At 52.8% G+C, this 16,407-nt stretch overlaps 1 protein-coding gene and 1 long non-coding RNA gene across 4 annotated transcripts; both read left to right on the top strand.

The window, feature by feature from the left end:
• Positions 1 to 310: 310 nt before the first annotated feature.
• LOC309858369 lies at positions 311 to 13,378 on the top strand. 3 transcript variants are annotated; one of them, XR_014308166.1, is made up of 5 exons: positions 311 to 453; positions 8,435 to 8,533; positions 9,506 to 10,855; positions 11,254 to 11,361; positions 13,189 to 13,378. It is a non-coding gene; the product is annotated as an uncharacterized lncRNA (long non-coding RNA). The 3 variants fall into 3 exon arrangements; XR_014308167.1 differs by lacking the exon at positions 311 to 453 and adding an exon at positions 3,192 to 3,287; XR_014308168.1 differs by lacking the exons at positions 311 to 453; positions 8,435 to 8,533 and adding an exon at positions 8,820 to 8,869.
• Positions 13,379 to 13,952: 574 nt separating this feature from the next.
• Positions 13,953 to 15,948, top strand: LOC309858368 (uncharacterized protein; the record flags this gene model as incomplete). The annotated part of the gene is made up of 3 exons (XM_082751055.1): positions 13,953 to 14,028; positions 14,949 to 15,142; positions 15,388 to 15,948. Coding segments are annotated over exons 1-3 (757 nt in total), but the record flags the coding sequence as incomplete, so codon positions are not given.
• Positions 15,949 to 16,407: the final 459 nt, after the last annotated feature.

Genomic DNA, 16,407 nt, shown 5'->3' with positions numbered 1-16,407 from the left:
TCACCCAGGTGCCCCTCAAACAGCTCTTTTTCTACAGGAATAATTTGGAAAGTGGGGGGAGAGTCTCATGGCTTTGGTATTAGGCAGAAATGATGACTCTGATTGTTACCTTCTGTTCAGGGAGGGGGGTGGAGTCGAAGATGAAGGAATGGCAGTCAGTGTGCAAATGTTGGGACTGTGGCAGTGGATGAGAACACATTGCATAGTTCAATGGAAAGTGTAGGAGCCAGAGTTGAATACCAGCTCCTGGTGCCATCTTTTCTGTTTTTTTCTTTTTTAAAGATTTTATTTACTTACTAGAGAGAGTCAGAGAGAGTGACAGAGAGCATGAGGAGGATGAGAGGAAGGAGCAGGCTCCCCACTGAGCAGGGAGCTCGATGCGGGGCTCAATCCCAGGACCCCAAGATCATGACCTGAGCCGAAGGCAAACGTTTAACCAACTGGGCCAGCCAGGTACCCCTTTTCTTTTCTTTTTCCTTTTTAAAGATTTTATTTTCATGGTGCCATCTTGATCACTGACAACCACAAACCTTCTTATATATATTGAAATATATATATTTAAGATTAAAACACAACGACAGGAAAACTCAAACAGCCCAGTGGACAAAGCACTTGAGTAGATGCTTCTCCAAGGAAGATACACAAATGGCGGTTCTTCACATGAAAAGATGGCACTAATTAGTTGGGAAACACAGAAAAAACCACAATGAGATGATGCTTCACACCTGTTATAGGACGGCAATTATCAAAAAACAAACAAACAGAAAATAACAAGGGCAGAAGAGGATGTGGGGAGATTGGAGCCCTGTGCCCCATTGGTGGGCATGTGTTCCAGTCATTGTGCAAAACTAGTTGGTAGTTCCTTAAAAACTAAATATAGGATTATCATAAGGTCCAGCAATTTCACTTCTAGATATATATCTAAAAGATCGGGTGAAATCTTCAAAGATCCTTGTTCACTCATGCTCAGAGCAGGATTACTCATAATAGTTAAAAGGCAGAAGCAACCAAATGTCGAGGAACGGGTATACAGAATGTGGCGTACGCATATAAGGGAATATTAATCAGTCCCCAAAGAGAAGGGAATTTCAACATATGCTACAGCATGGATAAACCTTGAAGACATTATGCTGAGTAAAGTAAACGGTGAACCAGTCACCAAAGGGCAAATATGGTATGGCTCCCCATATGGGAAATGCTGAGAGTAGTCAAATTCACAGGGACAGAAAGTAGGACAGTAGTTGCCAGGGGCTGGGAGGAAGGGAGAAGACAGAGTTAGTGTTAATGGTGTGATGGTTAATTTTATGGCCACGGGGCTGCCCAGATAACTGGTTAAGCATTATTTCTGGATGTGCCTTCGAGGCTGTGGAGAGCCCGGACTAATATAAATGGATACAGGGTTTCTGTTTTGCAAGGCAAGAAGGGTTCTGGAGATGGATGGTGGGGAAGTCTGGATCGTGTATAATGCCACTGAACTATGCCTTGAAAAACAATTAAAATGCTAAATTTTATGTTATATGTATTTTCCCATAATTTAAAAAAATGGGGGAACAAAAGAATAGCGCAATTTGCTCTCAGCCACACAACTAGCAGATGATGGAGTTTGGATTTAAAGTCGGAATTTTGGAACACTGAAAAAAATAAAATTAAGATGTTAAAAAAAAAAAATAAAGCCATGGCTTAAACAGCTATGTAAAAAAAAAAAAAAAAAAAGTTAAAAAAAAAATAAAGTTGGGTCTTTGGGATTGCAAAGTTCTGATTCAACACCAGGCAGTGGGTCTGTCTGTGGGACTGAGGCTGATCATATGTTGCTTTATAGAATATTTTACAGTTGAGGTGGCTGGCTTTTTGCCGTGCTACTCTGAGAACCTGGGAAACAACCACCCACAAGGCAGAGAGAGCGGGGGCTGGGGTTGGGCCTTGGGGAAGTCTGCACAACCCCAGACTGGAAGCCATAGGGATAGTAAACAGGTGGGGCATGGACCCTGGTCACCATTCCCTCTGTGTTCCCCTACGTATCTGCAGCTTCCCAAGCACAAGGCTTTATCTGCGATGGCCCGTGGGAGGCGGGGAGGATGGAGGCCATTCCTGACCCCAGGCTCCTCCTCTCTGCAGCTCAGCCGCCGTGCCTTCTGCCCCTGCTGCAGAGCATATAAGAAAGAAATTGGGATCTGGTGGGGGAAATGACCCAAATGAGATAGAAATCTCTCACGGCACCTGGAAAGTTCTACTGTCTAAGTGGGAATATGAAGGATGGTGACAGAACAGATACCAAGTTCACAAATGTGGGAAAATGTCTTTCTTTCTCTGTCACCCTCAGTTTTCAGGGACAGACACTGGGACAAGGTGCCAGTAGCTTTTTAGCAACCGCTGCTGATGTTTTATGAATCTACTGTGTGTCAGGTAGCCTGTTGTTTGCCCTCTTCCTCCACCTTCAGGAATAGTGGTTGGAAATTACTAGTTGGTTCCTCTCTCCCTTGGGTCCCATGACATATCACAGAACTCCCTCAGTAAATTACTTTTTTTTTTTTTTTTTTTTTTTTGCTCAAATTAGTTTAAATAGATTTCTGTTACTTTCAAGGGTCTGTGACTAAAGTGGTTCATACTCATTTTATAGATGATGAAGCTGAAGCCGGAGGAATTTAATACACCCAAAGCCAGCAAATGGCAGTAACAGCCCGTGACCCCAGGTCTGTTTGGCACTAAGGTCAGCCTTTTCTGTGTGCTGCCTCCGCAGGGGTTGTCATCATAGGATGTGGTCCAGTAGACAATAGCGTCACTGCTCTACCTGGAAGGGAAAGGAATGGACTGTGCAGGGGCCTGAGGTTGGCGACTGGCCAGGCCTGCCAGGAGAGAGTGGGTTGGGGGTGGAGGTCCATGAAGGGCATCCAGGGAAAGGCCCACCTTGAGGAAGAAACTTCTAAGACAGAGGCTCTTGGCACTCAGAACAATCTGTTCAGCTTTGACCCTTCACCATCTAGGGGAGGCTTCCCTTCTAAGTTATTAATACCACAAGTACTGGCACAGGTCTTTCTTGGATGTAGAGTTTTGAAAGTAGGATTAGTGATAAATATTTTATATTGGAAATCATTAGCTTAAAGGCAGCTTTTGGCTGGAAAGCTCTAGGTGGATTTTGATTTCCCACTTCCTATTCCCTGTCCTGCCTGCCCCCCATACACACCTAGGTGGCAGAGTCCACGTGTGCTGAGGACAGAATGTCCCGGCTGAAGGACAGACAACCTATCCGAGGTGCTTTTCCCAAGCATACAGATTCTACTCTGCAACCCGTAAGTCTCAGTCTGGGTTGTTGGCTCCCTGAGGGGGCAGGACCACCAACGCTGCCAGCAGGGGCTCAGGGCTCTCCAAGTGAGGGCAACATGGGCAGCTCTGGCCTTGGAGAGATTTTATACACCACCCAAAGGACAATCTGTGTAGTTGGAGGATACCTGTACTCTGTGGGAGGAAGCCTGCTTTGCCCGTTTTCTTCAAAGAAAACCAGACATGTCTCTAGATATGGAGACAGCTTTTCTTACTGGTTGGGGAGGGGGGCTCCAAAGGGTTTGCTGAGGTTGGCCTCAGCAGAGTGAACTCACCCCTTTGCCTGCCTTCTTACCTGGACTGTTCAACTGGAGGCAGATGCCGTCAGAAGCAAGAACCTTTCTGTTGTGGTGAAGCAGGTGACATCCCTCTCCGTTTCCTGTCTCCTGCCTTTGTGCGTTGGTGACTGACCTGGTTCCACTCTGTCCTAGGCTGGTACAGATTTCCATCCCTACTCTGGTTGGCACTCCGAGATAGACCCATCCTGGCCTTTCTGAAAACATGGGGACATAAAGATATTGTTGTATAATTAAAAGAGTGAAAAAAAAAAATCAGTACCCAAGAGTCCATATTTAAAATATGAACAAAAAAAGCTAGCGCCGTGACTCGTCAGTTCAACGGTCGGATCTGTGGACCGTGGCTGAATCTCCCCTAATTCACTCGTCCTCAGCCCTGAGGCTCGTGCGAAGGGTAGACATCTGAGATATCTAGGGGGCCAAGCAAGCCATTCATTCTCCTCTCCTCATCCCTCAGGAGGAAAAGCCACTTTAATTGGAAGAATCACAAATTGCTGTGTTGAACCGAACCCATATAGAAAGTAGTCTTAGTAGAGAAACCCTTGTAGATTTTAGCTTAAATAGGCCTTTCAGTGATTTTGAATTATGATTCTTGTCACAGTATAAAGTAATTCAGCTTCTGAAGGTTTGTTTTTTTTTTAAGATTTTATTTCTTTACTTGACAGAGACTCAGTGAGAGAGGGGACACAAGCAGAGGGTGTGGGAGAGGGAGAAGCAGGCTCCCTGCTGAACAGGGGGCCCGATGTGGGGCTCCATCCCAGGACCCTGGGATCATGACCTGGGCTGGAGACAGATGCTTAACTGACTGAGCCACCCTGGTGCCCCTCTGAAAGTTTTTAAAAAGCATCTATTTATTCATAGAGCAAACGTTTACTGAGCACCTAGTTGGTGTCAGGCACTATGCGGGGTCCCGTGGCTGGCCCTGTAGCCAGTCAGGGACCATCCGCCCTTGCAGAGGGTCACTGCTTAGGGCAGAGAGCCAAGTAGGTGAACCCTTGCAGGAGAGAATATGCTCTCCTGCAATCATGGGTTGTATGGGTGGTGTAGCTAGAAGGACTCAGGACTCCTGGGAAGGTGTGTGGAGGCCAGGTGTCTGTGTTCAGACCTGGCAGGTGACTGGGAGTTAGCGAGCAGCAGGAGGACGGTGTTACAAGCAGAGGGACGCTAGTGGCAAATGCCCAGAGGTGAGAGAGAACATGGCGCCCACTTCAGGGACTGAACTTCATTGTTGGTGCTGGGGGGGATGGAGGGTGGGGAAAGGGATAAAATGGTGAGAACTTCTTCTGGAGAGACAAGCATGAGCGAGATGACCAAAGGCAGAGAGAACATGGTCAGAAATTTGGACTTTTGTCCTGAGGCCAATGGGGAGCCACTGAAAAGCTCTTAGCAGGGAAGTTACATGATCCAACTGACATTTTAGGAAGATTGCTTTGGCTTCAGGATGGAAGTGGGTTGGAGGTGGTGGGGAGAGTGTGGGTGGGAACCTGCTTAGGAAGCCATTGGAGGGATGTAGGTGGAGGTCTGGGAGCCTGAACCAGAGAGGAGAGGGGGCCGAGCGGGCAGAGGGAATATATTCGCAGCAGGAACCATCCATTAGACCGACTATGGGAGGGAGAAGGGGTGGTGGAGGGTGATCCCACGACTTCTGTGTGAGCAGATGAATGGAAGTTGGTGTGATTCTCCAGGAGGTGGGACACGAAGAGAATCAGACTGGGGGTGGTGGTGGGCTGCGTTGCCGTGGGGAGACGTAGTCACACTGGTTTTGGACAGCTGAAGCTCTAAATGATAACGTCCAGAAGGCAGGCAGCCCTTCTGAAGCCACAGGAAAGGATGGTGAGGCCCATCACCACAAACCTAGTACCTAAAGACGTAGGGCCAAAGGTGCTGGCCCAGGAGAATGGGTGCATGGAGCAGTGGAGACAAAGGCCTGGGACAGGACTTCTCAACGCCAGCACTGCTGACACCTGGGGCTGCGTAATTCCATGGTGGAGAGTGTCCTATGCATTACGGGGTGTTTAGCAGCATCTCTGGTCTCTACCAGTAGAGCTCCCTACTTGTGATAGACACAATTTCTTCTGGTCATTGCCAGATCCCTCCTGAGGCCTGAAACTGTCCTCTCTTGAGAATCATCGGCCTAGGACAAAATAATGAGAAACATGGATTTTTAGAAAATGGGAAGAACCTGAAAAGGAGAAAAGGAGGAACCTGGGAAGGAGACTGGGAAGCAATGGCCAGAGAAGAGGGAAGAAAATCAGGAGAGTTTGAGAAACTAGAAAGTATTTAGAGGGGGACGAGTGGGTCAGAGCTGTCAAATATGCTGAGAGGCTGGGGACGAAGATGAGGACCCCACCAGAGGTAGGGTCAGGATGTGGCCCACACAGGAGGTGGCCTGAGTGGGGCAGTGGGCGGGGGGGGGGGACAGAAATCAAGATGGCGAGGCTTTCCTGTCAGGAGTGGGGGGGGCAGTGGCTGGAGAGGGTGACTATGGACGGCACTTTCAGGAGGCGGGGCTGGGGACAGGAGACATGGCTCTGAAGGCGGTGAGGGATCCCAGGAGCTTTTGGTTAAGATGAGAGAGACTTGTCCCAGGGCCAGTGGTGCTGGGAGGGGTGGGTGATGAACGTGGGGAGAGGGGAGGGGGTGAAGCTGCAGGAGCGATGGAAGCAAAGGACAGGAGGGGAGGGGAAGCCAGACATGGGGGAGGGAAGCCGCCTCTGTCTGGTCCTGGGAGGGCAGGATAGGAAGCACAGAGGCTGAGGACATTCCCGTATGGAGGCTTCTGTTTACCAGAAAAGCAGATGAGCTCATTTGCTGGTGAGGCCACAGAGGTGTGAGTGAGCAGGGGAGTTGGAACAGCTGTTATTGGGAATGGGTGAGAGAACACAACGGAGAGACCAGAGTTTGGGGAGGGGGTGGCGGTGGAGGGTCAGAGCTGAGAGGCAGGTGAGGCTGGAGGCTGTGGCTTTACAGAGATGCCAACCTTCAGAGTCTGCAGCTTCCTCTAGCACAGCTCAGTTGCCTAGGGCTGGGGTTCCATGGAGGGACATCCGGCAAGGGAGCAGAGGCTGCTGATAAGAAGGGTTGACGGGATCACTGAAGAGTGTGAGCCCCTGAGGAGAAAGTGTGCCAAGGGGTCCCACTGTTCCTGTCACCCCACCAAGGACAGAGGGCCCCAAGGGAAGCATTACCAGTCCAGGGTCCTATGTGCTGTCTGTCCCACTCTGGAAGAGCCGGGGGGCAGAGGGGACTGGGGCCCATGTTAATCATTGGGCTATTCCTCATGTTTTCCCCATTTTATAAGATCAGTTCTGCTTCATGATCCAACTGGTTCACCCCTGTAGGTCACATCTAAAGACCCCACTGGCCAGAGGTGTAAGGGACTCATTCCATGACCTCAGCCTGTCGGATGACCCAAGTCAAGTCTCAACAGCCTGGCCACGTCCAGGGTTTTGTGCCCCAGTGCCTCTGTATTGAAGCCAGAGGGATTGTTCCAAAAGCACTAACCGTAAGGTGCCCGTTCACCACTTAAACCCTCCTGTGGTTTCCCATCACATCAAGAATGAAATGCAAACCCACTGTCAGGGTTTCCCTGGGCTTGGGCTCTGCTTCTTTTGGAGCTTATCTGGCGTACTCTCTGCCTCATAGCTGTACTGGCATCCACTGCTCAGTCCTCCTACCCCAAGGCCTTTGCATGTGCTGATTCTGCAGGCGGGGACTACTCCCCCATCTTCCCAGGACTGGCTCCTTCTCATCATTCAAACTGGCTCACATGCCATCTACTCAGAGGCTTCTCTACTCAGTGTCATGCCATTCAGAGCTGTCCTCCGCAGCCAGGCAATCCTGATCACATTTCTTGGCTTATTGTCTTTATAGCATTTACTATGGTTAAAATGACCTTGTTTTGTGTTTGCTCATTTACTGATCGTCTGTCTCTCCCATGGGAATGTCAGATCCCTAAGAGCAAGGACAACGTCTAGTTCCATGCTTTGCCCCTAGGGGGCAGCGCAGCTAGGATCACTTAGATGGTGAATGATACTTGGACAGTGTCTCGCACACATTCAACATCTGTGGGGGGGCGGTGCTGAGTTATTACACAGGATTTCCTAGAGTCCAACTGCAGCTGCTTTGGAATAATCACATTTCCTATGATATCACAAAGCTGTTTGAAGAGCACCCATGAGCATCTCGTCTTACTTCCAAAGCTCTCCTGGAGGGTGGCTTGGAGGCAGGTTCACTCAGGTGTGAACGAACGGTCAGTCTTCCAGAGGAGACTCAGCGCTGCCCTCCCGCCAGCGTCCCCTCCCCCAGCCTATTGTCGTTGCCCTGGGAGCACGCTGGAGACAGGGGCAGTTTGCCAGGAAACTTAGCTCCAGCCTTTTGCCGTCTAATTCAATGCATCCAAAGATCAACAGAAATATTACCAAATCAGAAGCTGTGCTCAAATCCAAAGCTCACAATTAGCGAAGGTAAAAGCTTCCTGAGCTGCGTTGGCACAAGGTCTGGAAACAGCCCTGAATGAAGCCACCTAGTGTCCGACAAAGGCAGTCGTTTCTACCCAAACGAAACTGGAAAGATCCGCCAACTGCAGTGCTCCATCTGGTGCACTGACTGGGTGTTCGGGTTCCAGCAGTCTTAAGTCCCAACACAGCCTTAGATGTGACCTGCCCTGCTAACTGAGGAGACACGGTTAAGGGGTGGAGATTGCTTCCCTCTGTTGGAGGGCTCGAGGGTGCTCCTGAGATTATCCAAAAAATGACGAAGAGCTGTACCATCCCCTGCACTCTTGACCGTGTGTATTGAGAATGCTTTTACCCTCCTAGATCATTCGTAGGAACAGAATCTGAATACTGGGAAAGCACACCTTGGGAGAGCCATTGATCCCTGAGAACCCAGGACTAGCATCTTGGGATGAACACCCGGTGAGGTGCCCCCTGGGCAAGTGTCTACACCCCCCCGACCCCGCTCATGCCCAGCACTGGTTCTGAGGGTCCCAGATCAGCCACGGCTCTGTTTCCCACCTGCCCACAGGACGAGACTGTGAACCCAGAGGCTTTGCGTGCTGGCCAGGGCTCTCACGTGGCTGCGAGTGTGCTTGCACCGAGCCGGGAGGGGAGGGCAAGGCATGCCTGCGGCAGCACGCAGCTGTTCGTGCTAACTCGTCAACCCTGCATGTGGGGTAGCAGTGGGAATTTCTTCCTTCAGTGGGTGGGAACGCAGTGTCCCCGGGGCTCTCAGGACAGCACTTGGGGTCCCAGGTGAGGAGTCCTAGCTGTTGGGTGTGGCCCACATTAGCTGGACTGAGTGGGGGGAGTTAGGAGAGGGACCAAGGCAGACCCCCTCCCAGGAGGGAGCACCGGGGGAGACCCTGCTTAATTGGCCTCCGGTTTGGGTTCATGTAGCTGGATTATTGCCCAGGCTGGGCCTTGTTAAACCACAGAGCCTGGTTCCTTTCCTTTGTCACACTGGGGAATGACCCTAGAGGAATGTGGAAACTAGATTAGCAACAAGGTTCAAGGTTGGGGAGAGCAGTTGCTCACATAAATCCCGGAGTGTGAAGGAGGGGTGGAGGCACTTTGTTATTTTATTCCATTTCCTTGTTTTCACTTTGTCCACTCTAGCCCCAACTGCACATAAGAAAAGGGGTGGCCTTCTTTTGTTTTTAAGCCAACAGATTACAAACTGGAGGGCAGGGATGCCACGTCCCCAGATAGGATTGGCACACAGCAAGGCATGGGGTGCCTGGTGGCATGGGGCAGTGACAGGCCAGGCAGCCTGGTTTCTTGCCCCAGCTCTGTGCAGTTACTGGGCCACTGGTGGGCTGTTATTCTGCCTGCCAGCCTCAGTCTCCTCATCTGTGAAATGGTCCTAACACCTGCCCTACCATCTCATAGGATGACTATGAAGATCATACTGACCAACTGCAAGGTGTCGGAGGTCTCGCCAAGGCTTCTGCTTCTTCTAGACCACTCCCAGGAAAGTGATCACCCAACTATGCTGTGATTCGGAGTACAGGGCTTTACAGTGTAGAAAGCCGGGATGTAGCTTCATGGTTTTCAGCCATTTTCCCTAACTGATGTCTGGGAACTCTGAAGCATTCAGGGCCCACCTGGTCTTCTGCAGACCCCCGGGATCCTGAGATCATGCTGTCACACCTGGGATATCACCCCACTTCACCCCTTGAACACTTTTAAGTCAGGAATGTCCCAGACAGGGGTAGACACCTAAATGTTTCAATCAAGCACCTGTCTGTCGATGGAAACTTTGCAGTAGGCTTCTTCAGGTAGGTGCCTCCCCTCGGATGTATCCATAGCCCTATCATCCGCATAACTTGTTCCCACCCAAGGGCCAAGGGCCAAGGGCCAAGGCCAGTCCCTTACTAAGGGATTTCATTGAAAATTCGAAGCCTAAGTTCTTGAGAAGCTATTACCCAGCCCTTTGTAGGAGGGGCTGTCGTCTTCTGGGACTCCAGAATATGAGCACTGATGAAGACATGTGTGCACTCAGGAGCGAGTGTGCTTGTGCACACAAACACACACACCCAAGGAGGGACTGTGGGGTGGGATCTGATTAGTAGCAGATTCCAAGAAGTTGATAGGAGGGAGGAAATTGGGAGGTATTTCCTACCTGTGACAGCACTCCTCTAACATCAGAGCTATTATTCAACCTATGCCTGTGGACATCTGATAGAAAGACATGCTGGAATCATCCATATTTTGCAGAGAAGACCATCCCTGTTAGGCACAATGGCTTATCTAAGGTCCAAACCAGGTAAGCATAGAGACTTGTGTCTGAAACCAGGTGTGTTTGCAAGCTGGGGCACTGGCTGCTCCCAGACCTTCCCTGGGGGCCTGTTCCGAGGGGTGTGTTGGGGTCACTGTGTACAGATGAGATGTGTCCTTGCATGCAGAAGGGGGAAGAGGAGATGGCAGACAGGAGCACTGTTCGTGTAGGGGTCCAACCAGGAGTGGGCCCCGGTTGGGGATCACAGGCAGTGATGTCACTGCCTGGATCACAAAGGCCCACAACTTATAACCCCTGCAACCAGGACACACACTCTAGTCCGGTGTCAGGGCTATTTAGATAGAAACGTCTGAGACAGAAAGATGTTTTCATCCTGTCTACGTACATCCCGGGGCTCTGGGAACCAGAACTCCCAGGAAAATTGCTTGTTCCCATGCTGTAGACATTGGCTGAAACCACCCCCCCGATGCCTCAACACATTTCGAGGGAGACGCCATAAGGTACTTACTACTGAGGAGACTAGGCGATGCCCACCCCTCTGAACCGTCCTAGGGAAGCCCCATCCCTTCCTCTGGAGTTTGAGGGGAGGAGGGATATGTGGGGGTTCCCGCCCATGGGCTGGAGGAGGGTGAGCACAGTGGATACCCTGGTGATCCCTTCTTGTTCACACCAATGTCATGGTGGGCTGGGTACACCGGGGATTCCTGAGGTGCCTCTTAGCTGTGCCAGAGCATATCCAAGGCCCTGAAGCTGGGCCACATTTCTCTCCTTGGGGGAGGGCTCTGCCACCTGGGCTGCGATGTGTCTGGAATGGAGCGCCCTGGGTCTGAAGACCAGCAAAGGCCTCCAGACAGGGCTCTAAGGTCTCCGGCCTGGCTGCCGGGCACTGTCTTTACAGAACGCTCCAGAGGACATGGTGCAAGAGCTGAATGTTGACATCCCGTGCTCTCATTCCCCAAAGGACAAGAAGCCGCACACGGCCAACAGAGTCTGGCGCTGGCTCAGGGTGAGTGCAGGTGCTGGGGAGATGCGACCCCTGGGAATCCGATGCAGCACCAAGGGCCCCACTTACTAGAAGCCAGCCTGGCCTCCTAGAGTCCTGTACTCCTGTGAATCTGCATCCCATCTCTTCCCCAAACTGGCCCTCATGGTCCTGCCCACGCCTTGGACAGAAGTAGAGCCATTGTCCACATACTTATAGGAATATCATTAAAGAGACTTTAGACCAGATCTCATCCCGTTTATCTAGACTCCTTTTGCCCTGTGCTAGGCATTTTCCTAACTCGTGCTCCCAGGTGGCCCAACAGTACTTCCTCATGTTATACAAATCTTGCAAATGATCATTTGCAAGGGTGAGTTGGGAGACTCTGATCCAAAGGGATATGGGGCCCATGGTACTCTGTCTCTTGCTCTGTGCTTTTGTTTTGATGGAACACATCTTTGGGTCCCCTAGGGTCAGGAACAGGGGCCTCACTGCACTGCATGGTAGTCCAGAAGGCCAGTCATTTATCACCAGCATCGAGCCCTTTACAGGGGCAGGACTGGATATAATCCCCTTCTGTGGCCAATGAACAGTGCTGCATCCTACAGCCTCCGTGCCCTCCTATCCTAAGCCCTCTCACCTAAAACATCTGTGTTCTCATCTCAAGAATGAGATATGTTGGGTGCCAGGGTGGCTCAGTGGTTTCAGCCTCTGCCTGCAGCTCAGGTCATGGTCTCACGATCCTGGGATCAAGGCCCACGTTGGGGTCTCTGCTCAGCGGGGAACCTGCTTCCCCGTCTCTGTCTGGCTGCCTCTCTGCCTACTTGTGACCTCTCTCTGTCAAATAAATAAATAAATAAATAATCTTTAAAAAAATAAAAACAATGGGGCTATGTCATCAGAAATCACAGGATCCATGCCACTCATGCAGGGACGTGCTACCAATACTCCGCTCACAAAAGGACCTGAGATACTAGCAAGTTCAGACATCATTTTTTTCAATTCTTTTTTTTTTTTTTTAAAGATTTTATTTATTTATTTGACAGAAATCACAAGTAGATGGCGAAGCAGGCAGAGAGAGAGAGAGAGAGAGAGAGAGAGAGAGAGAAGCAGGCTCCCCGCTGAGCAGAGAGCCCGATGTGGGACTCGATCCCAGGACCCTGAGATCATGACCTGAGCCAAAGGCAGCGGCTTAACCCACTGAGCCACCCAGGCACCCCTTTTCAATTCTTTGTATGGATACCAAGAACATATTCTCTTTTGCTTTAAGGTTTCTTTCTTTCTTTCTCTCTCTCTCTTTCTTTCTTTCTTTCTTTTAATTTTATTTCTTTATTTGACAGACAGAGATCACAAGTAGGCAGAGAGGCAGGCTGAGACAGAGAGGGGAAGTAGGCTCCCCACCGAGTAGAGAGCCCGATGCGGGGCTCGATCCCAGAACCCTGAGATCATGACCTAAGCCAAAGGCAGAGGCTTTAACCCATTGAGCCACCCAGACACCCCTTCCTTAAAGGGTTCTTAATTGATTGGTTGATGGATGGATTGAGAGGGAGTCCGGGGGAGAGTGGGGAGAAGCAGAGGGAGAGACAGAATCCTCAAGCAGACACTGCCCTATGGACACAGCCCTACGAGGAACGCAGCCTCAGGACATGGAGAGCATGACCTGAAGCAAAACCAAGAGCCTTAGGCTGAACCCAATGAGACACTGAGTCACCCGATTCTTTTTCGGACTCTGGGCTCTCTTGTCCCACCTCTTGCCGAAGTCCCTGAGATCTGGGGGCTCATTCTGCCCTCCAAGCCCCAACCCTCCTGGTGGCCACAGCACTGACTCATGTCTCCTCTGATTCACCTCAGGGGAAAAATGGCTCAACGAGGAAGAGGAATAAGACCTTGATAGTATGGAACACTCGTGCCAGTTCATTGGAGGCCATAATAGATTACCTGGTGACTGCCGTCATAAAACAAGATCTAAACTATGTTCACATGTTTCTCGAAATACATCGCACCCTTGCTACCACCCAGGAGGTGCTGGGCCTCCTCTTTGCAAGGTGAGCACCCTCCCCTGCCCCTAACTGCTCCATGGGATTTGGCCAATGCCTGGTTGTGAGACTTGGCAGGACCCCAAGCTTCCCCAAGCGTCCCTTGCTCCTAACTGGGGCAGAGGTATTATAGGGATTCAGTGGGGTCTTGTAGGGAAAGAACACTTGGTAGCCTGCGCCAGTGGAAAAGTCTGCTGTTGGGCCTGTGGGCATGCTCTTTGCTCACTCCTGTGCCCCTCATGATGAAACCTCTGCCTCATTCCTGACTCTCACTGTGATCTTGAGCTGGGCTCCTTTGCCACTGAAAGGGAGATCTGAGATTCCTTCTGGGGTCTGTGTGTGGGTGAATCCAGAGCAGGCAACCCTGAGGGTGAGCAGGGGCCAGGGCAACTCAGATGTCGGTGATGGGCTGGTTGGGGCCCTTTCATTCAGCAAGCATTCAGGAAGCCCCAGTAGGTGGAGGCGATTGTCTCGGAGCTGAATGGGATCCCTGCACAGAACAGACAGCACCCCAGGGCTGCAGGCTAGTCGAGGGTCAGGCGGTGAGAGCCAACATCCACAGACATCTCATGTGATGCCCCCTGGCCTCCTCTAGATTCGGACGCTATTACTCCACGTATGGCGAGGACGGCGGACACCAGGACCAGCGCGACATGTGAGTAAGCTTTGGCTGCTCCAGGAGGGCCTTCCCTCTCCAGCAGGGCAGTAAGGGTCCTGTGAGTTCGAGGGGCTACTGGACCTTCACGCACACCTCTGTGATTCCTGCTTTACGGTAAAGGTCTGAGAGCTTCTACTGGAAACTGGGAAGGTGCCCTGTGGACCTGGGGTAGGTGTGTGAGCAGAGGGGCATGGAGGACAGCTTCAACCCCTGAGTGGGTCATGCTCCATCCCTGCCCCCTCCCAGCCCTCTCTCTGCCCCAATTCTGGGACCCAGAACGCAGGATTTAGGAACCATCACACAGCAGTCTGTTGGCACCTGCACTCGGTGCTCAGAGGGGGCTCAGGGAGAGTGGTGACCCAGTAGAGCCCAGGGAGCAGCAGCCATCCCACACCCTGTGGGAGGTGAGTGTCAGTGGAAACAGACCCACTCTCATGGCACCTAGTGACTGGGCAGAGGAGGTAACGGTGGAGGTATGGGGAGGGTCCTGGGAAGGCCTGGCTAGAGACAGAGTCCCTTTGTTCCCTCCTCGGTTGGATCTTCACGGAGCAGAGGCGAGTGCAGTGAGGGTAATTAAGAGGCCAGACACCACCCCTCCCTGGACACATGCAGTTGAATTCAAGTGGCTCGTGGGCAAGGAGACAGACTGAGGAGTGTGTCCAGCTCCCCTAAAAAGTCCAGAAATGCTCACCCCATTGATCAAGGACTCCCACTCCCAGAGGCTTTTAGCCAGCCCACCGTCTGGGAGCAGGCCTGTCTCAGGCAGGACTGCCAGGTCGCAGGTGGACAAGGAGTCTGACTGGTCTCGGACAGGAGCTGGAAGCCCAGGGGCCCAGGTTCCCACATAGGTTCCCTGGGATATTGGTTTGGATGCGTACCCTGTCCTCTGACTTCTCTGCCTCTATGTCTGTCCCCAGGGCCATCTATGCCATCCTGGATATGTGGGTGGAAAGGTATCCAGGGGATTTTGTGCAGCCTCCAGAGTATCCCAACTTGCATGCTCTACTGGCCTACCTGCAGGTCAATGCACCTGGCTCGGACCTGCTGCGCCGTGCCCAGCTTCTGCTGCCAGAAAGGCAGAGCGCTGAGACCACAGAACCAGAGGCTGGGGGTGAGGAGGACTGGGGTTGACTGATGTGGGCCTGAGGAGGAGGCAGGGTGGGCCACCCTGAGGAAGCCTCCGTAGATTGTAGTTGGGCCGAGAGGAGTGAGTTATCTCAGATCCCTGTCCCCATGGGGTTCTGTTGGGGACACCTTCCAGGGGCTGGGTCTTGAACACAGGCCATGCTGAGTGGTGGGGAAAGGGAAAGGCGAGAGGGAAGTCAATCAAGCTGATGATGCTTTCTCTTCTTGGAGCTACATCACCGGCCCCAGAGCCAGATCAGGATGAGTCTCGGGAAGTTGTTCCAGCAGCCACTCTGGCACCCGCTGCACCTCTGGGGCCTGAGCTGGTCCCCGCCATCCCTGCTGCAGCTGCTCACTATGGGATAGGAAGACCAGTGACCCCCCCTGACCCGTTGGGGCCAGGGCAGATGGTCGTCAGGGCCCTCGTTCACTTCTCTGCCACGGAAGAGCCACAAGGCCTTTTGACTTTCCTGGATGACCAGCAGGGTCCTGCCCCCGAGCTGCCGCCCCCTGCCTCCGTGGAGCAAGCAGGCTCGGTCCCCGAGCTGCCGCCCCCTGCCTCCGTGGAGCAAGCAGGCTCGGCCCCCGAGCTGCCGCCCCCTGCCTCCGTGGAGCAAGCAGGCTCGGCCCCCGAGCTGCCGCCCCCTGCCTCCGTGGAGCAAGCAGGCTCGGCCCCCGAGCTGCCGCCCCCTGCCTCCGTGGAGCAAGCAGGCTCGGCCCCCGAGCTGCCGCCCCCTGCCTACGTGGAGCAAGCAGCCGAGCTGCCGCCCCCTGCCTCCGTGGAGCAAGCAGGCTCGGCCCCCGAGCTGCCACCCCCTGCCTCCGTGGAGCAAGCAGGCTCGGCCCCAGAGCTGCCGCCCCCTGCCTCCGTGGAGCAAGCAGGCTCGCCCGCAGAGCTGCCGCCCCCTGCCTCCGTGGAGCAAGCAGTCTCGGCCCCAGAGCTGCCGCCCCCTGCCTCCGTGGAGCAAGCAGTCTCGGCCCCAGAGCTGCCGCCCCCTGCCTCCGTGGAGCAAGCAGGCTCGGCCCCAGAGCTGCCGCCCCCTGCCTCCGTGGAGCAAGCAGGCTCGGCCCCAGAGCTGCCACCCCCTGCCTCCGTGGAGCAAGCAGGCTGGGCTCCCGAGCTGCCGCCCCCTGCCTCCGTGGAGCAAGCAGGCTCGGCTCCCGAGCTGCCGCCCCCTGCCTCCGTGGAGCAAGCAGGCTCGGCCCCCGAGCTGCCGCCCCCTGCCTCCGTGGAGCAAGCAGGCTTCGCTC

Source organism: Mustela nivalis (genome assembly GCF_964662115.1).
Source record: "Mustela nivalis genome assembly, contig: HAP1_SCAFFOLD_2265, whole genome shotgun sequence".
NCBI lineage: Eukaryota > Metazoa > Chordata > Mammalia > Carnivora > Mustelidae > Mustela > Mustela nivalis.
Note: the sequence above shows the minus strand (reverse complement) of the source record. Positions and strands in the feature narration are given on the sequence as shown.